The sequence below is a fragment of the Ctenopharyngodon idella genome, chromosome 5 (assembly GCF_019924925.1).
Source record: "Ctenopharyngodon idella isolate HZGC_01 chromosome 5, HZGC01, whole genome shotgun sequence".
In the NCBI taxonomy this organism is placed as follows: Eukaryota; Metazoa; Chordata; class Actinopteri; order Cypriniformes; family Xenocyprididae; genus Ctenopharyngodon; species Ctenopharyngodon idella.
This window is the reverse complement of record NC_067224.1, coordinates 36,495,372-36,520,976: the sequence shown is the minus strand read 5'-3', so window position 1 is coordinate 36,520,976 and position 25,605 is coordinate 36,495,372. Positions and strand designations below refer to the sequence as shown.

Sequence of the window (25,605 nt, the reverse complement as noted above, 5' to 3'; positions counted from 1 at the left end):
TTTGTTAGACAAAATATAATGATGTTTCCTCCTCCCTTTTTGTACCTGTAGTGCCAGTTCCTGAATGTGCCTGAAGAGCTCCACGTCTTTCTCAGTTAGGTTTTCATGTCCTGGCAGCTTGTCTTCATCCTCCCGCCAGTTGTCTCCACACTCCTGATTGTCTGTGATGCAAACAGACACCAAGACAGTTAAAACAGCCAGAGAGTGAGTGCGAGCACAAAACTGAATGTACAAAAGCAAACACACTAATAAAAGAGACAGCACAGTCACATTTAATTCATACTTTTCATTTCACGCTGTGTTTTAACTAGGCTCAAGTCCATTTATTCTGTCTTCAAATGTCAAATAAAAGTAAAGACAATTATTATGTTGCAAAAGAAATGCTGATCATTTGAACTTTCTATTTAAATTAAGAACCCTTTCCACAATTACATTGCAGGGCTACAGACTAACATTTGAGAGCAGTAGCACCAGTGCCACTAAGTTCTACAGATGGTGGCACCAGCACCTGATTTGGTAGCACTTCTGACCGACAGCTTCAGTGACCATAAAAGGAATGCTCTTTACTTGCTTTCTGTGCAATTCAGTCACAATTCATTTTTTTTCTTCATTAGGACTTTGTGACTTCTACACAATCTTCATACTTGAGACAAACAACGGCACTGACATATTATAAGATATGTCAGTGCAATTTGCTTTCAGTTAAAACAGCTCAAACATGCATTATAGTCTGGGACTAGGCCTAAGCCTTGTCTGTTAAACCGGGGGTTAGTTTTACAAATGGGGACAATCTTTGAAGGAATATGAACAAATGTTTTTGGTCATCACATTCAAAATAGCATTTAAATTGCATAGTATTTAGAGCTTTGAAGTGCTGGAAAAAGTGTGAAGCACTTGAAAGTCCTTAAAAATGCTTTCCTCTCAAAAGGTTGTACGAACCCTGAAATGAACAATGTAAAAACATTTCTACCTATTTTACAATTATTCCGACTATTTCCGCCACAATACCAACTAGCGTTAAAAAAGCCCCTTTCAAGTAAAGTCTGTTCACTCGGCTGCCATGTTTGCAACGCCTCCAAGCAGCTGTTTCGGGCATCCAAGACCAATCTATATGAATGGGGGAATCCGGACATCTCAAAAACTGCTTGCCGAACTCACAATTATATAACATTTCAAATTAGCAACCAAATCTGACATGAACTGTCCCACAAATGTTGTTTGTGGGACAGTAAAAAGAAAAAACTTGTTTTTCAGGCTAGACCAGCCAATGCGCATGTGCAGTCCTAAGCGTGAGTCTCAGGTTTCTATGGGAACTGGAGTTTCTAATCAGCGATTGGCTCTTTTACTCAGAAGGCAGGATGTATTCTGCCATTTTGCACATTGCAGTTTCTTTCATTCATAAGTAACAGGAGTGAACCGTCTTTCTATATCTATACTCTTTGGTGTTACTACATTAAATCCATGGTGAATGTTAGTGATTTGTGGACTGGAAAGCCTTCTATAACTTCAGTTATGGCACAATGTTTCTCCTGGTTTCCACATCAGCGCTGTTTGATCTGAAATGGTTTATAACAGAGAATTCTGCACCGAATTTAAATGTTCTTTACTAGATCTCGCAGCAATGTTATTAATTCTGTGGCGACTTTAAACACTTTCTCCTGGATCTCCCAGCGCTGTGTAGTAAAGGTGCCACATGATCGAGATGTGTAATCATGTGAAAACTGCAGTAATGGCTGCTGAAAATTCAGCTTTGCCACCATATGAATAAAAACATTTTAAAATATATTAAAATAGAAAACAGTTATTTTAAACTGTAAAAATCACATACTATTTACATTTGATCAAATAAAGAGCCTTTTTTCAAAGACAAAAAAAATAAAATAAAATTTTAATGTTCAAAACAGAACATTGAAGACAAATGCTCAACGTGTCCTTGTGATTAGATCACCTAATACGGATGTTGAAAGGTTTATAAAAAAAAAAAAAAAAAAGGGGGGGGGGGGCTAAAAAGTTTAGGTTTCTGACCCATCTGACCTCCTGTCCTGTCATCGTGCTCGCCCTTGCGGTTGCTCTTCTTGCGTATACGATATTGCTGGGAATAGTCCACCACTTCAGCACGGGCTTTCCTCCCGTCTGGGGATGGCGTGAAAAACTTGCTGAGGGCGTCTATCAGACCCTTTGTTTTCTTGTTAAAACGCAGGCCACCATGCGCAGAATCTTCTTCTCGGAGAGAGAACAGCATCCGATCGTCACCAGGATAACCTTCGCATGAGGAGCTCGAGGAAGAGTGTGGGGACGAGGAGCCTTGCGAGCACTGATCCACGCCTCCGGCGCCCCGCCTCCTCCTGCCACGTCCACCACCTCGAAGCTTCTTAAAAGGTCGGCCCGGTCTGAGGACAAGAGAACTTGTCTTATGAAAGCTTATGTAAATAATTTCAACAGAGTTCTGCAATCAGAGTCATAAGGAGAATAAAACAGTTTAATATACCTGCCCTTCGGCCGCCCCAGTGGTGCATTGTATCTCCGTTTGATTTGTGCTGCTTTTTCATGTAAGAGCTTTCTTCCCTTTTTTCTTGGCCGACAGATCTGACAGATCCACATGCCTGCAGAGCAGCAATCAAGAATCATTACTTCTAAGTATAATTATAAAGAAAATTATTTTTTATGCAAAGGAATTCATCAACAATATGCAGTTAATAGAGGGAATGCTACACATTAAGCATATATTGTGAGCCCTAGACACAAAGCCACTGATCACACTGTAGTAGAAAAGGCCTGCAATTTGAGTGTGTGGGCACTCACCTTTTGGCATTCGCATCAGTGGGGGGTCACAACACTCCATGTGGAAACCTCGGTCACAGGAGTCACAGAACAACATGTTGTCCTGTAAAATACAAACGTACACAGACAACACAAGAGTCAAGGACCCCAATTATACATTTTTGCCATTTTGAATCCTAGAGGAGTTTGTGACTGCTTTCTTTTGAGTTTTACAGTTGAAGAGATGTGACAAGGAATGAAAGGCTGAAGAAATAAAAAATTAATTTTAAAGTAAACCAAGAAATGCTTTATGTAAACACATTACACAACAAGAAGTCTGTGGTATCAGGACACAATTTTGACAGGGTAGTATGTCCCAATACTGACCCACTGTTGTACTACACTAGGGCTGGGCGGTATGACAATATGTAACATGGCGATGGTATAAAATGTCTATCATTAGTGATCTTGCTATATTGTGTATATCATGGTATGTAAATATACATGCGTAGCACAGCAGTATTTACACTTTAGAGCAGGGGTCTCCAAACTCGGTCCTGGAGGGCCACTGTCCTGCAGAGTTTAGCTCAAACCCCAATTAAACACACCTGAACCAGCTAATCAAGGTCTAATTAGGCATACTACAAAATTCCAGGCAGATGTGTTAAGGCAAGTTGGAGCTAAACTCTGCAGGACAGTGGCCCTCCAGGACTGAGTTTGGAGACCCCTACTTTAGATTGATGAAAAGCATAAATGAGACAAAAAGCGGACGTTCTTGATGTTAAAAACGCAAAAAGTTGTGAAAGAACTCTCTGCTCGTGCTGACTGGCCGAAGTGAAAGCTGCCTCTCTCAGAAGGCGATTGCAGATTTGGGACATGCTCGATGTTAAAGAGTTATTAAGCACAATAAACAGTGATAAAGAATTCAATGTGGTGCATGCACTTCAGCTGTGTGTCAGTCAGCGCGTGCTCCACATTGAGTTCTTCATTACTGCTTACTGCGCTTGATAAAAGCCACGTCTCTCAGCATGCGATTGCGAATTCTCTTTTGCATCTTATTACGCTTGAACGGTCGAATACACACAATTATGTCAAAAAGCCCATCGTGGGCGTATTCATGTAAACACAGCCGGTTATGTCTCAAATGAAAGTAAACAGTTGGGTGTAAACCAGATGTGTATCAGTATAATAGATCCATGCATCTGGTCTTAAAGTGACAGCAGCTTAATATACCTGCTGCTCTCTGTGTCATTAATGTCAGTGTCATCAAACTTCTCTTGACTGAATAACTTTTGTAGCTTTAATAAGAATAAATGTACATTTAATTCATACAGTTAAGACTATGCAGTATTTTACTTGTACATTTGATTATTCAATTTCTGTACTATTTCCAACATGTTAAATAAACCTATTGTACCTGAAAAACTTAATTTAATTCATATTTGTTATATTGTATTTGTCATTTTGTTTGTAAATTGCTTTTTTGTTCCTATATTTAATAAAAATAAATACCATCCCTATACTACACACTGAAAAGTATGTTCTTTCCCTATCCTCAGTGAAGTGCATAATGTAAGTCTATACACTACTATTCAAAAGTTGGGTTAAATTAAAGTTAAATTACTTAAAAAAAAAAAAAAATCGAATACTTTTATTCAGCAAGGATGCATTATACTGATTAAAAGTTACAGTGAAGACTTAAATTGTTACAAAAGATTTCTATTTCAAATAAATGCTGTTTTTCTGAACTTTCTATTCACCAAAAGAATCCTGAAAAAGTATCATTTTTATAAAAAAAAAACTGTTTTCAACATTGATAAAAAGAAATGTTTCTTGAGTACCAAATCAGCATATTAGATCAAATAAACAGTTTTGGTGAGCATAAGAGACTTCTTTCAAAAACAATGGTAGTGTAAATTAGGATGCAGCCTAAATTAACATGATCTGGCAGCAACAATGAGAAAGACCCTGAAAAAAAACCTACTGCATTTTTTCCTTGGTCCTGGCAGCTGCTGCAGGTCTTGCACTCGATACACTGCCACCACAGAGCTTTGACCCGTGCTGTGAGCTCCGGAGAGAACTTCAGACAGGATGGGTGCCCTGAGAAGACAGAATGAGACGGCCTTTAATAACCTGAATAAAGCCTCGTCCCGATGAGAAGACAGACAGTGCCATTCTGCTCTGTAATAAAACATTCTTTCTACTCTTATCTTGAACCATAATTATTCTCAGGGCATCTGTAGTGTTTTGAAAATCTAATTTAAAACTTTAAGACCTGTGCAATTAAAATTTATACTGTATATCCATACAGAACAAACAAATACAATCTCAAAATAAATCACATATTTAAGATTATTTCATCTAATTAAACTGGTTTTATCCAATACATATGTACTGAAATTGGTTTATGTATCAACATGTTAATATGTACGGATTAGATGTCAACTGATATAGGGTTTTGTTTTGTATGATAATATTGTGTTTAAAGGCAATAAACAGATCAACTGTGCCGACACTAGTAAAATCTACTGAATGAGTTTTTAGTCTTTCCTTCTTGTGATAGAGAAGCCCAGAGATAATAAGCTGTATCATTTAATTCAACGTAACCTCTTGTCTTGTGTAAACAAAATACCAATAATATCCAGAAAGATTAAAAAGCCCAAAATAAAAATGTCTATACTTTACTGAGTCTGTAGAGCATGCAACAGTGCCATGTCTTGACTCTGAACGTGCAGTGCTCACATTTTTAAATTAAATCAGCCTATTGACATTAAATAATCGCTGGTCACATCACATCTCTGTGATATGGCCTGTGAAAATGTATGTTTTTCCATCCCCAAATTTAAGACCTCTTAAAAATAACTTTTGTTATACCATTTAATCAGATATAAATCTTTTTAAGACCTTAAACGTGATAAACTTGAATAAGAATACTCTGGACTTAATTCATTTTTTAGCAGATGCCTTTGTCCAAAACTACTTCCAATATACTTCATGTGTTTTTAATATTTCAAAATAAATTAATAAAATTGTTAATTTAAGGTCAAATGAACTTTCACCCCTTCCTTACCGCTGTTCCCACAGTCTGCACAGGAGATTAGCTCTTCAGGCTTCTTGTCGCGGTTCTGTTCCTTGGTCCCCAAACAGAAACTACAGATGGGTATGGGCTCTGCCACAGGCTGAGAGAGAAAAACAGAAAGACAGCAAATAAGACACAGAGTTATTGGCTAAGCTGATTCAAACGATGAAGTGAAACAGAGGTCTGAATATTGTGTAAATGAGCTCAGCTGAGGACAGGATGGATGAATTAATTGCCCTTTATGAACCATATTAAGGTCTGCTTCATTCATCTCTGAGATGAGGACATTGCTTATACCTCTCCACAGAGACAGATTTAGAAAAGCCTGAAGCAAATAGACTGAATTTTACATTTTTCTTTAGGAAAGGGAGGGAAAAAAAAAAGTATATAAATGTTACATTTGTTGTTAATTTATTGTTAAATTAAATTTTGTCCACACTCATATAGAGTAGTCAACATTTGAAGTGGATCAAAACATTTCACAAAGATGTCCTAAAACCTTCTTCTTAGGACAACTTAGTTCATAGGACAACTTTGATGAACTTTTTTGATCCACTTCAAATGTTGACTACTTTATATATATATATATATATATATATATATATATATATATATATATATATATATATATATATATATATATAGCTTCCCACAGGTTTGAAACATACTTGCAGTGGTAGCCGGGTGAAAAATCCTCCTATACCCACAGCACAAAAATGGTCTACTACATGTGACAAACAACAAATAATGTGTGATTTTTAACAGTATTTTTATTTATTGAAATTAATTTTAATTACATAGCATACTATAACATTTAATTACATAATAATATTATGCATTATTATGCATTGTAAATTATGCAAAATTACAGCATTTAAATGGTTATATGGTTATCCTTTTCCTATCCTCCTTGCTATGTCATATAGTGTCTCTCTCAGTGAATGAGATATAGATTTTACAAGTAAAATTTATATAATGAATAATATACGGGTCAAATAATGTTCTTAGTCTTTTCTTCCTGTGGTGGAGACTACAATAATTTACTATGAATTAAATGGAAATCAAATTAAATACAATTTATTGTGTAACCAAAATACCAATAATGCCCAGAAGAAGAAGAAAAAAAAAAAAAAGAAAAAAAAAAAAAAACTTAGCGTGTGACTTTTAATTATAAACAAGCCCGAAATACACCAGGACTCTTATTTTGAAATGTATACACAATTGCGGGCTGATCCTTCAGATTCTTACAACCATCTAAAACATATTACATAAAGGCCATAAAGTAGACATTGTCATAATTCATCAACTTGAGTTCATTAGCAATCGTTTGGCATACATCTGCGCTTTTCGTTGATTGAGAATCACTTTGAAGCATTCTGAAGCGTTGTTGCGCAAGCCTGTAGAAGTGTAGAATGCGTAACAGCGCCGCCTTGTGACTTTGCAACATGCAGCGCTCTTTGTGAAATATCAATATCCACCGTGTCTCTGCAGCACACGTGGCAATTAGCGGGAGTAAACAGTTCTCGCGCAGAGAACGAGCAGGTATGAAACGTGTAGGGCCAGGGGAGATTTTCCACTAGTTAATCGATCGTGGATGGTTTCATTATCTTGGGCGGATACAAAAGCATAAGAGGATAAAAATAATAAAAGCATAAATGTGTCTCCAAATATACTTGGGCGGCCGTTAATATACCTGGGCAGCCTGCCCAAGTAAAGTCTATGTGTGGGAAGCACTGATTTTATATTTTATATATATATATATATATATATATTATATATATCTGAGTTTGCCCATGCTAACTCTGCCAAGCAACTAAGCTCTCTATAGTCAGTCAATGAGTGGCATCAAAAAGTCCCCAAAAAAAATCTGATACAAACCTAGTGGTTCAGAGTTTTGATAATCAAAGAGGCTGTAGTGGGCATGATCACAGTAAATGTGTGGGACTAGAGGTGGGATTATTGTCAGGGTGTGGGCACAAAAGCATGTGTTGATGCTTATTCTAAGCCACACCATCTGACATTTGCTTCTGGAGCACCATTAATCTTTCAGTGTGTCCAAGAGAGACCCACCCACGATGCAGTATGCATCATACACCACACACACAGCGCACAAACAAACAGATACATGTGAATGCAAGGAGAAGTTCAAGAAGAGCTAAACATATATTGCTTTACAGATATTGTGCAACATCACAGCCAATGCAACAACAACACAAATACTATGGTTTTGAATGTGACTATCAATCCAATAGGCAGTAGCTGTAACGAAAGACACTATGGGTATTAGACTGGAAGTGTGTTTATATAGCGTTCTTGACTGGCTAGTAAGAAATGGCAGATTAAGGCTGGGAGAAAAAAAGGTCAGTGAGCATATGAGGGTGTGTGTGTTAGAGAGAGAGAGAGAGAGAGAGAGAGAGAGAGAGAGAGAGAGAGAGAGAGAGAGAGAGAGAGAGAGAGAGAGAGAGAGAGAGAGAGAGAGAGAGAGAGAGAGAGAGAGAGAGAGAGAGAGAGAGAGAGAGAGAGAGAGAGAACAGTGTGATTTATTGGGTTCATTTTCCTCTGACTCAGGTCCACACACATCCACACTCAAGGGTGGGACTCTAAGAAAGAAAACCAAACCCTTAGATACAGTTCTCTTAGCCAAGAGATCCAATCAGAACTAGGTTAAACATAATACTGTTGTATACTTCAAACCTTAAGAGATCATTTAATGTCTCTTCTCTCTTTGTGAGGTGGCAGAACTAAGACTTCACAAAACAGAAATATAACAGGCTACAGAAATCTTGCTAGATTTAGCATCTCATCTGATGCACAAAATTAATCTAATAAATTAATATGCAAATGTTTTTGCACAGTTCACAATAATGAACATTACAAAAACTCTACAACAGGTAATTTACCCACAGAAATCAAATGCCACTCATTCACAAAGTTTAGAAAATAAAAATCTTGTTCATTTTACTGCACTACACTCCTCTGATTTAGCAATTGCTTTGCTTCAATATCTGTTATTATTGCATTAAGAATACAAATCATACGGTGAAATAATATTATATTAAGATGCAACTGTTGTAACTAACTGACAAACAAAACATAAAATCTGCACAACAGGGAATCAAATTGTCTCTTATGCTTACCAAGGCAGCATTTATTTGATAAATACAGTAAAATCAGCAATATTGTGAAACATTACTGTTTAAAATCATTTTTCTATTTTAATATATTTTACAATGTAATTTATTACTGTGATGGCAAACCTGATTTTTAGCAGCCATTACTTCAGTCTGAAGGGTCACATGACGTTGAAAACAGATGTGCTGCTTATGGAAACCGTGATACATTTTTTCAGGATTCTTTGATGGATAGAAACAGCATTTATTTGAAACAGAAATCTTCTGCAACATTATAAAAGCCTTTACTGTCACTTCTGATCAATTTAATGCATCCTTACTGAATTAATTCCTCACAAAAAGAAAATCATACTGACCCCAAATTTTTGAACAGTAGTGTATTTTTTTTAATGTTGTACCCTACTAATACTACTATCACTACTACTACTACTACACACAACTTAGGATAGTGCTTGATGGCACTTGATAATTGTTTTTGTTCAGAACAAGTCAGGACAAGTAGCAAACCTGGGCAGTTTGCGGACACGCCTTGAGTTCATACAACAACTCTTTCATTATTCAAAAAGACCAGCACAACAACTTAGTTTAGAAGAGCAAACTATTCACAGGGCAAAATTAAAGCACAGCTGCCAGGCAGCAGACCACCACAGGAAATCTAAAAATATTTCATGTAGGAGAGAAAAATTATTCTTACAGTCAGAAGCACATCTGACAGGACAAAAGCCGCCCCCTCACACACACACACACACACACGTATGCATCAATCTGCCAGTTTTCCCCCATTCTAATGTAGCCTTCAATTTCCTCTTAACATACGCAAAGCTGAGTGCATGTTGTGCGTGGGCAATCAGACACTGGAAACCCAAATTAGTATATGGGGATACAACAGGAATGGCGGGGAGAGGGAGAACAAAACCTACTGTCCTTGTCTCTGGCTCTGTCAAGGTTCTCATTAACATGTGAAACTCATTTCTGCATTCACCTGACTGAGCAGCCCCCTACCCATCACCCACAAGCCCCTGTGCAAGAACCTCACTGATCAACGTACAGAGGGAGACAGCTGGACACACTCACACACCCTAAAAAACACAACCAAACACAAACAAGTGAGAGAAAGGAAACTGAAAGAAAACAACAAGATGGCAGACATGCAGATGGAATAATATTGTCAAACGACAAACAAACTCTGCATACAACCAAAACAACAACATCTTTTGGAAGGGAATATGGGGAGTTCTTAGCCTTGACCTTAAGTTTTTAATTTCCATGCATGCATTTGTCTCCCATAGCCACACAAGTAAGGTGGAAGTACCCCTTCATCAACATCAAATCTTAAATAATTATATTGGACATAATTTGTATTATTAGTACATTATTAAAATGTCCATCATTAGAATGATTGACTTCAAAACTTCAAACAACTGTAAGCGATACTGTGAGTGAAAAATAGACACCATTTGACAGATAAATAGAGCTGCACTATTCTGGATAAATTGAAAATCATGATTTTTTTGTTTAAAATAGAGATCACGATTCTCCCACGATTCTAAACAGACAACTAAACAAAATAACATGTAATTTACTAGAGGTTCTGAGAAAATGTTAATTGCTAGGGCTGGGAGAATAAATCGATTAATCTCGATTTGTGGATCGATTCTGAGACTTTCCGAATGCATCGTGATTCTCTCTTGAATCGATTCTGAGCTTAATTTTTAACAGCAGATGGTGCACTAGGCTAGTTTTTAACCACACGCCCAAATGATGACGAAGAAGATCGCTCGTGCGTTCGGCTGAGTCTGAGAATGTACTTGCACCTCGGCTCAGAATGCTTTTATGACGTGACATTAATGTAAACATCCCACTGCAAACACCCTTGTATTTCGTTTCAACCTTTTCGAACTTTGAATTAGGGCTGGGCGATATGGCTGAAAACTGTATCACGATATCAGTGTTTCATATCGGTCGATATCGATAATTATTAATAATTTTTTCTGACCCATTTAAAATAAGGACCAGGAGAAAAATATATTACATTTAAACATTTTTATTTTAAACTTAACCTTCCTCTGATCATAATCCCCTCAGTTATTAAGACAGAAATGTCAACAACCATGGAAAACTCAAATAATTAAAATGTTGTGCGGTGTTGCAGCTACAGATGTTGTTGGTTGAATACGGCTGTACATCAAGTTCGTGGTATTACCAGTCTTGCATAATTTGCAGACGACATTGGTCTGACTACGGTCAGACTTATAATATCCAAAAAACTGCCATACTGGCGAGCTGACTTTTCCTCTTTTATTTACAATTTCCTCGCTCGCTGCGGCACTCATTTTCTGCTTATCATTTGCCGGTTACTGAAGAGGAATCCAGCAGACCAGCACGAGACAACGATATGGTGCAACCAAACATGATACTGTTACATGATTGGCTGTTAGCGTGTCACTCCCTACGTTGCTAGGTTACCAGAGAGCGAGTGCCTTTGTTAATGCAACCAAACTTGCTTCGCAACCTCTGTTTTCTTCCGACGAAGAATAAAAAAAAAAAATTGAACGTTTTATCGAACACATTTTTTATTGATATCGATCACGTGTCTATCGCGATACATATCATTATCGTTTTTTCGCCCAGCCCTACTTTGAATGAATGATTTTGAATGATTATTTTATAGAAGGTTCAAGTGGTGTGTGTAATGAATTGGAAGAGAGCAGAGTACGGCTTTTTCTAAAGCGCATAGTGCCATCTGCTGTTAAAAACTAAGCTCAGAATTGTTTTGAGAGAATCGCGATGGATTCAGAAAATCTCAGAATCGATCTAGAATCGTTTCTCGATTCATTGTCCCAGCCCTATTAAGTGCTGTAGCCTATTTAAAAATATTTAAGTAATCTGAATTACTTATAAAAAATAAAAATAAAAAAAATCGTTTTGAATGAATGATTCAAAGACTTCACTTGTTTCACTACAAATTGTTTGTTTTGAACAAATCTGGAATGAATGATTTAATGAAAAAAATAAAAAAATACAGGGACTTTGTTAACAGTCACTTTCCGCCAACTAGTGGTGTAACGATGTAATTTGATGATATAATCTTTATTTGAAGTGTCAAGTTCTTTCAAAAGGTGATTTACTCTATTTTGATCACTACTGTACCGAACTATAAAATGATTATCCCATTACTTCTGTGATAATATTTTAAAAGAAATAAAATTTATTTGTGAAGCTGTTTCATACCTATAAGCTACATGACAACTGCTCTCTCTAGGTCTGCAGCAGCGCCAACGGAGATCTGAATGTTCACTGTTAACGATTAATCGTGCAGCTCTAATAGACTGACATTCTTTAAACAAATTTCCTCTTTCTAAAAGACATTTCACAGCAAAACAAACAATAAAACACCTTTCAGACTGGTTGCAACTGCCAAAATGCCTCCTGCCAACTTGAGAAGCAATGAGAAATTAAGTCCATTGGTTGATTTATCAAGTCAGAGTGGCTTCACAAACAGAAGAGCCAAACAACAAACTCCGTCATACTATGTGTAGACCATCCCTGATAGACTATCTAAAGTAAGGGATTCAGATTTGGAGGTCACGCTAGTGACACCAATGACATGTAGTTGCAAATACATCTAACAGCAGGGAGTAATGAAGCAGAGAACATGTGTGTACTAAATAATGGTAAACCTTATAAAGCTCAAGTCTATGATGTCCATACGATGCCTAAGGTCATGAAAGAGTCAATGTGAAAAGATGCAATTGCACATAAAACAAGGTGCAAAAATGGTTTAAGTAAGATACGTTTACAGAAGTAAAAGCGTTTGACTTTATAAAACTTGTGCATAGCTGTGAAATATTTAGCTATCCATATTACAAATACAACAAGTATTGTTGTTTCTGTCCTCACTAAAAGCAACACAGTACAAAGCAAAAAACAAACAAAAACAAAACAACAATTAGAATATTGCTGACATTTTAATACACAACAAACTTTGCCAAACTGCATCAGCTTTAACTATATAAAAAAATTAGACCAATGAAATTTCACTACGAACAGAGAAACTAAGAAATCAAAGCCTGGTTAGGATACTGAGTCCACAACCACTCTGATGCTCTTATGCCTCAATGATCTTAGACCTATATAGAAGGATGATGGTATTGCTAATGGTTATCACACAAGTCTTGTAAACCTTTTTACATTCCAGTAACGTTTATGGCCCACTCATGCCACGGCAGAGCAGTCAGGACAAAAGGGCCAACACTGATTACCTTCCAGACACATAATCAATGTACGGGGCAATTTTGTATGCATGTCCCCTGTATTCTCTACAGCTTCACTTTGAAACAAGAAAAAGGTGAAAAAGTACACGTTTATATGTGCTGATGGGTTTGAGGGGTGCAGGTCATTACAACAATGCTGTTCAGAGGAACGAAGAGAGTATAAAACAGGAATCTGCACTCAGAATTCAAAGTTATACATATTGCCCCTGCCTTTGTGTGTGTTTATGAAATATTTTGGGATAATTTGATTATGCTTTCAGCTTCCAATACAAGTGCAGTGCTGTAAGTTCCTATTTAACACATTTAACCACGCTTAAGGGTGCTCCGAGATTACCGCTCACAGATTACCGATCACCCATAACCACGCTTAAAAATGTGAACAGTTCACACATATAGTTTTTTATTTATTTTTTTTAAAAAGTTTTTTTAAAAGTGATTTAGCATCGAATATGGTAAACCCAGAAGTTCACACGTGAGCTTCCATGTTTATTAAAGTGCCCCTATTATGGATTTTTGAAAATGACCTTTCATGTAGTGTGTAGCTCTAAGTGAATGAAAACATCCTGCAAAGTTTTAAATTTGAAAGTGCACCGTATATAAAGTTATTGTCTCTCAAAAGTAAGAGTCAATTAAACGAGTCGTTTGTAAAACGAATTCCAAGCCGTTAGGTTGTGACGTCACAACGAAACATCATATTGCCCGCCCACTTATTGCGCCACAGACGCCAGGGAAAATTCATTTTTACAATACCACAGCAGTACTTTTGTTGTGTTCCCGTCATTTTACTGACAACTGCTTCTCAAACCTGCAGTTTAATGCAGGATTCACAAAACGCTTGGTCTTAAAATAGGGATCAGTGACCAGTTTATTTGGACCAGCTTGCTCCTCTGAATCTCAACCTGTAAGTATGATTAATAATTGATGTTTATATTTTCTAGCGATCGTTCAAAATTCGTAGTTTTGTATGTTATGTTGTGTAATGTACACCAGTCTGTCTCCTGCTAACCGGCTAACTCACAAAAACATACAAAACTTTTTTTTTCCTCTGCGTTTTTATTATTACAGTAGAGTGGAGCTCTATCTGTATTGTAATAGGATGTTAAAATGCTAATCCACGCAAACTATTGAAGTATTCTCTCTGTAAACAGTAAACACTCATTGTAATGTCAAACGATGATATAACCATTTTTTTGTTAATAGTTATGACGAAAAAGTCACATCTGGCCTAAATGTTTATCTTATGTTAGAGGTTTTCAGCTTCGCTTGGCATTCTGATACAGTTCCCACAGGTTCGCCTACATAAAATATAACGATGATGCTGCAATCACGTCTTATAAGTAACTAAGGTGACACTTACCATATAGAAACGTCGTACTCCAGTCATGATTGCGAGTAAAATTGGTCTTTTCTGTCAATACATTGTATACAATGTCTTGCAAATTGATAGCTGTCATTCAGTTATGGCAATGAGTGTGCGGTGCGCGCAGTAGACCAATCACAAAGGCTTGGGCCATCTGACCAATCAGAGCAGTGTACGCTCATGGAAAGGAGGGGTTTAGAGAGACTGATTGATTGAACTGCTTCTAACGAATCGTTTACAAAACAATGAAAACTCAGGTGAAATTAAATGTATATTATGAGAAAACTAAAGTGTTTTTTGACCTTGCAATGCATGTAAACCTGTTGTAGGAGACTCCCAAAACAATATTAGGAACCTTAAAAAAAAAAAAAAAAAAAAGTATAATGGGGCACTTTAATGAATAAAAAAAAAAAAAAACACACACACACAAAAAAAAATTTCATTATGTGCATGGGGGGAGAAGGATCAAGTCCAAGCCCATTCAAGTCCACCATTGACATAGTACCAAACTTTGCATTTTAATGAACAGAACTGTTAACGATTTACCATGTGTTAGAAGTAATAATTAATAAAAAAAATAAATAAATAAATAAAAGGTACCATTTAAACTTATTTTGGCTTCGTTTACAGTATTGTGATATCAGTATTGTGTATCGAACCGAATTGTGACATGAATGTATTGTTACACTCCTACTAACTAGAAATGTCCAGGTTTTACCAATTAGCTGCTCCTGATCACCATTTCAGTGGTCCATATACTTACAATATGCTGACTATGAACTGACTGAACATCATAGTTCACATCCTGAGCGTCATCAGAATTTTCACACGTCCCCAGAATGACCGCCCGAGGAACTTTCCTTCAACCCTAGAGCTTTCAGCTGTGAAAGGGCAACACGAGACTCCCATCCCTCTTACTGCTGACTCTTACACAAAACCCTCTCATCAGGACCAGCCCACTTAATGTCCTATATACACACACACTCTCATAATAACCCCCAAAAGCTATGAGATTTCCCATCTATACCTCCATGCCCCTTGTTTGACTTCAGCCCCCCCACCCCCACATATGCCCTGGCAATGACCCCCTATTAGAGGAAGAACGTGTGAGCGAGTCTGCTTTCATGTTTAAATGGAGGAGTGTGTCATTCGTGTGTTGACTACACAAATCGCTCCTTCATATCGGGGTCACAGCCAGTGCTCACCCATTTGTTTTGCTCCCTTCCTCACTGCACTGAAGCAGAACCCTCAATGAGCTTATATACAGGCTGCATGGGAATAGTCAGCAATATGCGGCTATAAACGGTCAAGCAGGGAACAGCATCACTGACAGGCACCATATCAGACAAACACACATCTGCTAATGAAAAAATAATTGGATTCTTCTAAATTCAAGCATTATATCAAAGTTGAAAACAACTGTGTCACAACTAATTCAGTGAACTTAACTGATAATTGCTGCAATAAAAGCTTAACTTTGAAAGCAAAACAGGGCCAAAGTGTTTTGTTGTGCTAGGATTGTGACGCTGAGGAAATTTCCCCACCAGTTAAGCGATGTGTGACAACACCAGTAATACCGGTATCACCGGGATGGGGGGGATGTTTCCTCTTTTGCACCTCGCTTTTAAATCGCTCATTCGAAAGTGAAAGTAAAATGCGCACGGCCGCTCATAACGGTATGGAGCAGATGCTTTCCATAACTTCATGCTACGGAAGTTGAGCTTCCACAGGAATAAACTGAAAACAGTCTGTGCCAGTAGACACACACCATTATGAATGCCTGTGTGGCCGTGCCCATTTTACTTTTGCTTTCAAATTAGTGCCAATTCGGGGGTGGCAATTGCTTGAATGGTGGGTTATTATTCTTAATGAATGACACAACAACTCGAAAAACACAATCCTTTGCAGTTTCCTTATTAGCGGTGGGGTTAAATCCAAAATACTGCAAAAATATTCCTGCTGAACACCGGTAACACCGTCAACACTGACTATCGCAGCAAGACTAGTTTGCACTAAATAAGTTGACGAGAACTTTTTGTGTGAACCTGTATGCAGATGAACCTAAAAACACCACAGTCAAGACAGAGTAAAAAGCAATGTTGGGGTTTGTCGTTCATGTCGACATAGATCTTACATATATTTTGTGGGACTGTCAAAAATATGCAGGCAGTTAAATTTAACTAAGCCCACATTTTCTTCTATATTTTCCTGCAATGCTGGATTTACAATAAATGTGAAAACCTGTGCATTAGTGATGCGCAGGTCGCGGTTATATCCGCAGACACTGCAGATAATCCGTAGGTCGGGCGGGTCAAGTAATAAAAAATAACATTCCAAAAATTGTGGGTGGGCCGCGTGCCTAGAGCCCCTCCTAGTGGTCATTATATAAAACAGAGGAACCTACATGAAACATTGCTTAACTTGAAATTATTCTGATAAGTGTTTTCCAACATAATGATAGAAGCAATTTTCCAAAAAATTTGTTTTAATTCGGTCAAATTCATGCAAATTCAAGGGAGTTCAAGTCAACGAAAGCAACAGAATGGGTTTCATTTCAATTATCATCAGCGAATTTCAAGATTAAAGATCGCAATGGGAGAGAGAGCGGCATCAGCACTGGTAATATAATTTAATCTTGCTATTTTTAATGAAGACAACTGTGTGTTGAGCTTCAGGATGCAACACTGAACATTTAAGTTTCTTTTGCTTCTTTTGGGTGCTTGAAAAACAGCAGTCCACTAGATAGTGCGCACAAACTCTTTCCGCGCTTAAGGCCAAAGGAGTATAGGCTACTTTGAATGGCTTGCGCACTCAACTGTGCACAAGATGGAGCGGGACACTGAAAATAAAGTAAGGACTATACCTGCGCCTTAAAACAACTTTTATTTATTTATTTTCTATTTTTTTTATTTTTTTTTCCCCACACACAGCACAGAGAAACAACTTTCTAATAAAGCAACCAAACTGCCTGTCAAGTGATAGACGAAACTGACAATGCTTTTTCTTTTTTAAACAAATTAAAGGCAATGTGGATAAACATTCACAGCCACGATGTACAGAACACCACACAAAGATATAGAAGAAAATGAATAAAAACATTTTGGATCAATAAACCTTAAAAATATATATAACTGCAGAAAGGCCACACTGCAGATAGATATGCATTTCACATGTCGGCAAACCAAATTAAATCGGCTAAATTGCCTGTGCGAGCAAGCTTTAACTCTACAGCGCAACATCGATGCACCGAAAAACAATCAAAAATTAATTTACAGAATTCAATTAGAACAGAATATACCATTCTAATAAATAAAAATAATTAAATAGTCATAATCAAGTCACAAGTGCAAAATGCCTAAAGTGCAGGGGAACATATATTCAAAACACAAGCCACAAATAGTTAAATTAGATAACCCAGAGTGATCAATAAATAAGTTTAAATTAAAGAAATTATTAAAATAATGAAAGTATAGCCAGAATTGTCAACTTTGTCTTTTTAACTGCAGAAACAATAAACGTCTTTTTAGCTAAACATTCACAGCATCCAAAAATCAAATTAGAACCGGCTGAAATGTTTTTAAATCACTCGTACCCTACCTGACTGAGAGAAAAAAATCCAGTCTTTCACACAATCTGCCTGTCCGTTTGAGACTTTTCAAATAGTGCACTAGTCAGCTCGTTAACACTGGCCGGCAGAACCGCGCCGCAGTGTTTGTCGTTGTTGAGTGGTAGGACATGAGCTGTTGGCACAACTTGCATCTTACGTTTTTTGGATCATCTTTTACCATTTCAAAGTGCATCCAATTCTACACTTTAGATTTTCTTATCCCAGACATCGTTAAAGATTTAATCCCTGCCGCCAAAATGCTCCTCTCTCAGTCACGGATCATGGAAGTGAAACTTAAATCTGTCACAGGGGTGGTTGGATTTATTAACACACATTAAAAATATTTATTAAAAGCTTCTTTCTTTTCACATTTTTATTTACATCATTATCATAATAGGCTGTATATTAACCTATTGGGAGAAAACCAGTAGGTCTATGTGAAAACAGATATTGAGCACCCCCATATCTCGTTTCATAACACCTCTGCAAAGATTCGACTGTGAGATTGGTAGTCGAATCAGGCTCCTCCCATCGAAGCATCCAATCGTCGACTATTCAGGGTCACCCCTACAGTGTAATATGTTACCAATTTGAATAATTGAAATGTGATGATCGGGTGTGGATATCTAAATAAGAGAAAATCATAGGTTCGGGTGGGTGGCGGTTGGTTGGGCGATTTGTTTTTAACAGCGGATTCGGGTGACGTTAGAGCTGATCCGCACATCTCTACTGTGCATCCTAAAAAAGAAACTTGGCATCACTATGGTGATCCAATCTAAAACAAGCCAAGAGCAAATTCTAAGCCTTTTCTTCAACTGCAGACGTGTGGTCATGTGACTTCAGGCCACTTGTGGAAGCTTTAATTTCTGAGCCAGACACAACACACATGGAGAACCTTGGAAGCGTGTAACAACTTCAACATCACGCTCACAAATCAAAACACAGACCTGAACAGCCACAAACAGAGCTCAAATTTAGCATGGCATCACTTTGACAGCCAACACCCTGCAGTGAACATCATGGATGTGACCCATATCAGATGTGATAGGAGGGGTGGGTGTGTGTGAATGCATGTGTGTTTAGCCTCTGGGGAGCATAAGGCAGAGCTGCTATTTATCAGGTTACAAAAAAGTGGGTGTGTATTGTGCTGCTTTGTGCCGCCTGTGTGTCTGCAGTTCAGCCTCTATCTCTCTCTCTCTTCATCCCTCGCTCCCTCTCGTGCAGAATGGTATGGAGTGTATCAGTCTGAGCATGTGTGGATCTCTTCTGCCAATGCTACACACTTGGACAAGACCTTCCATTTCACCTCTGCCATCTAACACATAAACCCTTGTTTTTCTGTACATTTCTAAACACAAAAACGAACACACACACTCTCATTCACTCACATGTTGTCTCTTTCTCTGTCTCTCCCCACTAACACCAGCCCATCTTGCAGCTGGTAGCCTCGGCAGGAAGCAAAACTCACGTGACCTCATTCTTGACCATCTCTGCCATGTTTTCTTTCAGACTATCTGGCTTAAACAAGGTATTTCAGACTGACAACTGCAGTATTTTGAGACTCTGTCCCCTACCCTGGATGTACTGAACATGCAATCTTAGGAAAATCTCCTGAAATCCATTAGGATGCCATCTAAACAAGTCAAAATCTGGAAAGGGGTAAAAATGGAACAACAGTTTAAAAAAAAAAAAAAAAAAAAAATCAAGATCTGCATTTTCATGGGTTTAAATAAAATAGTTTTGTTATAAGAGACAATAAAACAAATTTGTTCATCAAAATCATTCTTCCTGGTAAAAAAATTAACTTGATTTTCAAGTCAACAAAACTGCGACAGCTGAATGTCAAATTGTCAGTCCCTGAGAAACATGTAATTTAAGTCATAAAATAAAATTCATTCTGTAAAATAAGTATAATGAACTACGCAAAAAACATTTTGAACATCTCCAGCATATTTTATAATTACCCAAAAATCAAACATAGTTCACCCCTCACGCATGTTATCACGTCTAGGCTGGCTGTCGGTTGGAAAATTAGAACTGAAAACATCAACAAAACTAAATACTTGCTTGCTAAGAAATAAATAATTATTACCTTACAATCCATCTGTTTTCAAATCCACATCATTTGAATATCATGACACTGATGTCCGTCAAAAAATAACGTGCGCAATACACAGTACTATTTACAAGAAGCAGACGTCCAGCGAATACAAGCTTTGCCTGGAAATCCCACACTACTGGATGTTTTGACTATGCTATCGCTTTCCGAGAAGAGAGTTTAAGGGTTAGTTCATCCAAAAATGTCATTCCAAACCTGTAAAATGAAACCGGAAAGTTCATCTTCGGAACACAAATTAAGATATTTTTGATGAAATCCGAGAGCTCTCGGACTCCTCCATAGACAGCAATTTAACCACCACTTTCAAGTTCCAGAAAGGTACTAAAGACATTGTTAAAATAGTCCACGTGACTGCAGTGGTTTAACCTTAATTTTATGAAGCGATGAGAATACTTTTCGTACGTAAAAACAAAACAAAAATAACGACTTTATGCAACAATTTCTTCTCTTCCTTGTCAATTTCCTATGCTGTTTATGTTGTATAGACAGTGCAACGCTTCGGTGTTCTACATCAGAACAGCGACTCAGTATAGGCCGACGCTGTTCACGTGAGCATCACGACGTGTGTGATGCTGACACAGAAGCCAGCCAATAATGAGCCGGCGTTCTGACGTAGCACATGGAAGCGCTGCACTGTGCTTACTACGTCAACAGCGTAGAAGACTGGCAGGGAAGAGAAGAGATTGTTGAATAAAGTCGTTATTTTTGTTTTGTTTTTGTGCACAAAAAGTATTCTCATCATTTCATAAAATTAAGGTTGAACCACTGTAGTCATGTTGATTATTTTAATGATGTCTTTAGTACCTTTCTGGGCCTTGATATTGGTAATTAAATTGCTGTCTATGAAGGAGCAAAACTTCAGGTCAAAGTGTCTGATTCATTTTTGGTTCCCAAATTTATCATCAATTTTACTGGTAGTCCACTATATGAAGAATTTTTGGCTATAATATGTCACAGTTTACTTTATTTTGCTATCCTCACTTACATTAATGAACTATAGTGTCCTGAACCCACTAGTAAAATTATATCAAAAATATTAAAAAATGTCTGAATAATTTTTGGTTAGACTGTACAATTTGTAGACATATATACAAATTATATACAAAAAGGTTTTTGAGAGAGTAGGGAGACCAACTCAATTGCGTCATTTGCGTGCTTCATAAGAGAGGGCTGCCCTTCGGAGCTCTTTTGGTGCGATTTTTTTTTTTGCTGCGACTCTCTGATTGGTGGAATTTTCTGTACAGCATCATGGTTAATGTAGTTTTTCACCACGAATTCTGCTGTTAAACACGATTATATTAAAAATATGTTGAAAACTGCAAACAGATAGCTTCACGAAAAAACATACCACTGGATTAACAACTTTGGAGCTCACAACAGGTCTGTCTTTAAAGGCCAAATCACCCCGCACAGACAAACATCAACAAACACGTTTGTTGGGTTTTGTTGGATTAGTGTGTTACCCCTGTCGGTGTCTGTTGGCATTGGTCGGAGTTTGTTTTTTACCCGACTGAACATGTTCAATCAGCATTTGTCAGTGTCTGTTGGGTCAGTGTGTCATAAAATTCTAAATTCTAAATCCAATGGCCAACTTGTTTATTGGTGTTTATCTGTGCGGTGTGAATTGGCCTTAAAGGTTAATAAGTTATTGTTAAAAATCAGTTTCCCTATGGAGTTGAATGAAGTTTTTGCTTCTGGAACCCGGCTGTTGCACTCTACAGAAAATTTCAGAAATGTAACACTGTGGATGCCTTTGACATGCTCTCAATTATATCTGGACATTTTTAGCAATTGTAAGAAAGTTGTTTGCTTACTCAAATCAGGTCACGGCTGAGAGCCAGTATTCGAAACAGAAGTGAAATATGTAAATACAGGTCATCAGTAAAGGAAACTAACACAGCACAGAAAACTTCAAAATAATCAAAAAACTCACCCGATCTTGTTCGTGGGGCAGAAGACGCACCGGAGGCAGAGAATCCAGAGACACACAGCCTGTCCCGTCGTTATGAGAACTCCTGCTTACCAACCGGAAGAGTGGTCCTTGTTTTATCACCCGTCCGTGAGCGACGGCCCTCTTCAGAGCTAGCCGGAGCTGCTGGTGGAAAATGCCTGGCCCCATAGAGCCACTGCCCGACAGATAACCCGCAACATCTGCCTGGCATTTCAGAAAGCGTTCAATGCTCTTTAGGGATGATCCACCAGGTTCGTGAAGCCCCTCCAGAGAGCGCTTGATGAGTTTGTTCCAGTCCAGGCCAGGTTTTTTGCTGGAGCTGGAGGTGCTGGAACTGCCTCCACCTCCTCCTGCCCTGGGTTTTGGGAGTGATAAACGTCCAGGGTTATCGGGGTCCTTGTAGGAGTTGAGCCCCTTGTTGGACACCTTGAGTATGGAGCCATCTTTAACACTGAGCTCGAGGTGCTCCAGAACCGTCTTGCGGTCAAGCCCATGGGACATTGACACAGCATTGCAGATGCGCTCTTCTGACGGCCTCTGCTTTTGCTTTTTCACCTTCTTGATAGCTTCCAAGATCCAGGTGGTGTACAACGGGTTGGCCAGCTTCACCATGGCTGCTGTAATAAGGCTGGGCCAAGGCCCAACACACTCTCACAACCGTTAGGGAGCACCCAGTGGCCTCAGCCCTGGCGCTGCCTCAACGTAGTTGTCCTCCTCCTCCTCTCTTTTCTTCCAGTAGGCTATCCTTTGTCCCGGGGAGGTGCAGTAAGTCTCTCTGTGCCTGAGCAGGAGCTGTTAGAGAGGGAGCCGATCACCATAGCATAGGCTCCCTAAATCCCCCCCCCCCCAACCTCGAAAAGATTCCCTTAACCCAGTGACCCTTCCTCCTGAAGGGCTGCCACACCAAAGCAAAGAGGTAAGGTATGCAACAGGCGGACACAGCAACTACTCCAAAAGAAAGAGCTGCAAAAGCCTGGGGTGTCGTTTTATTTGCCCGTCTCAAAGAAGTCAGTCAAGTAGAATCCTCGATTCTGGCGGTTAGTGTTATCCGTTTAGATGGAGCATCTTTGTTAAGAATTGTGACAGCACTTTCTTCCGTTGGGGAAATGTAAGTGTGAAAATATTGTCCAGCAGTTCGTTCCTTCCTTGTTGATCCTCCTAGCGCTGTTGGAACAAGCGGTCCTGAACAGAACTCTCACTCCAGGAAGCAACGACGGCTGACCATCTTCCTACTGGGTATTCTTCAGAAGCTCCTGCAACCTGCACACAAAAAAACATGACAAGGATCAGCATCTGAAAAGCACACAAAACACATTGCAACCAACAAAATTATTGAACACTCATTAATATTAATCATCCAGCACATAAAAGGGCAGAAAACAGTTCTACAGAAACACACATCCTCATTAAAGAAGGGCAAAATATCTATGTGCATCTAATGCACAATGATAGCAAACTCCATACTACACTTCAAAAAAGTTTAGGTCTCACTTTATATAAGGAGTCTTTAACTACTATGTACTTGTGTTAAAAAAATATTGCACTTATTGCCTTCATGTTTTATTGAAAAACTTTTGCTGCTATTGAGGTGGGATACGGTTAAGGTTAGGGGCAGCTGATATCATTTTAAGGGTGGGTCAACAGTGCAATTATATATGTAACTATAAAAATTAATTACAGATGTAATTGCATGCACTTATACAGGAAATTTTTAATACAAGTAAAGTAAAAGACACTTAATATAAAGTGCATCCAAAGTTTGACACATTTTAAGTTCTGCATTCAGAAACAACCAGTTAAGTGTCAGTTAAAGCCAATATTAACAGCAATAATAGGGAACACTTTATTTTACAGCATCCCTGTTACACAAGTACTTACTATAGTAATGAGTACATTATGCATAATCACAAAAAACTAACCCTAAACAAATAGAAACACAAACTGTAGTAAAACCAAATATTACTCAGTACTTGTGTAATTACACTGTAACAAGGACACCTTAAAATAAAGTGTAACCCTTTAATCTAAACAAAAACAAAAACGCCTCACAGTTAAAAATACACTACTTTCAGTGACAGCAGATCAGTGACAAAACGGTTACATTAAAAATATGTCTTACAACCACCAGAGTGCCCGAAACTTCCTTTTTTAAAAGTTATGACTTGAAGAAATTTTGTAATGCAACGTCTATTATTATAACTTCAAACTGAAGTTAAGCAATTTCACAACACCTATGACAGATGGCCTGTTAGAAATCATCTGTAATGAGGTGCTAATCACACGTCAAACTGCAGCAGAAAGGAAAGCACGTAATAAATGTCAACACATGGCTAATAGTAAACAAAACAGAAACGGGGCTTGGACGTTGAGAGGAAAAAAAATGTAAACAATATTACAAACAGCAGTTTGATAGTGGCTAAACACTAGCAAATATACTTTACTTGAGATTATTTAGGTATATTTTTCCATTCCAAACAATGTAAACTTTGAAGTAACGAAGCCAGTGCACTGAGCGGATGTTGTTAGCTCCAAAACACAAGCAACGTGCAGTTGAGAATAAGGACAATGTTTCCTTCGTTCCCCTCAGCGCCTGAGATTTCACACCATAACAATCTGAAAATGACATTTTTCTAGACCTTTCCAGCCTTATATTCCGTTAAGAAACATCGCGGCCTAACTGAAAACACAATGCCCGTAACCAGTGGCTACCGCGGTTAGCGCGCCTCAGCCGTTAAAAAAAGAACGCCAAGATTCCTTCCTTCCTTCCCTCGCGCCAACGTTTGACACGGCCGCGCGCGGCCTCAATCTCTGCCTCGGATAAGCGCATGACAAAAAAAATCCTCACGCGAGATGTTCGACTGCTCCTCCGCGCTTCCTCCACCATTTTCTCCTCTACTTCCTTCCCCGCTTACTGTAACCCGCCCTCCCTACCCAACCGGAGAGCCTGCGGTGGCAGTGGTGGTGGCGGCGGCGGCGGAGGAGACGAGGCCCGTGAGGGAAGTAGTTAGGCCTAGGCTAGCTCCCCCCACCCTCCCCCTTCATCTCCGCGTACCCCCCGTTCCCTCTACCTTCTCCCGCTCCTTCCCTGAAAGACAGAACCACGAGTCCAGTTCGGGTTCTCAAGCCGAGAGCATTTTGAACGCTGTATGTAATTGTGTGCTACTCACCGGAATTTCGGCTCGAGTGGCCGAAGAGAAGGTGCCAGAAAGCGTTCGAAACACAGACAACAACAAGCCCGAAAAATGCAGCCAGAGAGCAGTAGCTCCAGAGCTGACGCCATCTTTGAGTGAAACAGGAGCTTTGCGGGTGGGGGAGGGGGGAAAC

At 38.5% G+C, this 25,605-nt stretch overlaps 2 protein-coding genes across 4 annotated transcripts in view; one reads left to right on the top strand and one right to left on the bottom strand.

Annotated features, from left to right (window-relative positions):
* hk2 (hexokinase 2) overlaps nucleotides 1-1,779 on the top strand; it is a 229,748-nt gene extending 227,969 nt beyond the window's left edge. The window contains exon 18 of the mRNA XM_051894147.1: nucleotides 1,749-1,779. Within this exon, the coding sequence (XP_051750107.1) occupies nucleotides 1,749-1,764 (16 nt within the window). The 3' untranslated portion in view covers nucleotides 1,765-1,779. The remainder of the gene's footprint in view (nucleotides 1-1,748) is intronic.
* Nucleotides 1-25,605, bottom strand: part of kat6a (K(lysine) acetyltransferase 6A) — a 42,495-nt gene extending 16,890 nt beyond the window's left edge. The window contains exons 1-8 of one of the 3 annotated variants that reach the window (XM_051894121.1): nucleotides 25,449-25,605; nucleotides 22,264-23,541; nucleotides 5,831-5,939; nucleotides 4,745-4,860; nucleotides 2,803-2,884; nucleotides 2,489-2,603; nucleotides 2,026-2,390; nucleotides 46-161 (exon numbers count right to left, since the gene is read on the bottom strand). In XM_051894121.1, coding sequence (XP_051750081.1) covers nucleotides 46-161; nucleotides 2,026-2,390; nucleotides 2,489-2,603; nucleotides 2,803-2,884; nucleotides 4,745-4,860; nucleotides 5,831-5,939; nucleotides 22,264-22,893 — 1,533 coding nt within the window. In that variant the 5' untranslated portion in view covers nucleotides 22,894-23,541; nucleotides 25,449-25,605. Of the gene's footprint in view, nucleotides 1-45; nucleotides 162-2,025; nucleotides 2,391-2,488; nucleotides 2,604-2,802; nucleotides 2,885-4,744; nucleotides 4,861-5,830; nucleotides 5,940-22,263; nucleotides 23,542-25,126; nucleotides 25,261-25,448 lie in introns of those variants that run through there. The other 2 variants (XM_051894124.1, XM_051894122.1) reach the window with 2 other exon arrangements.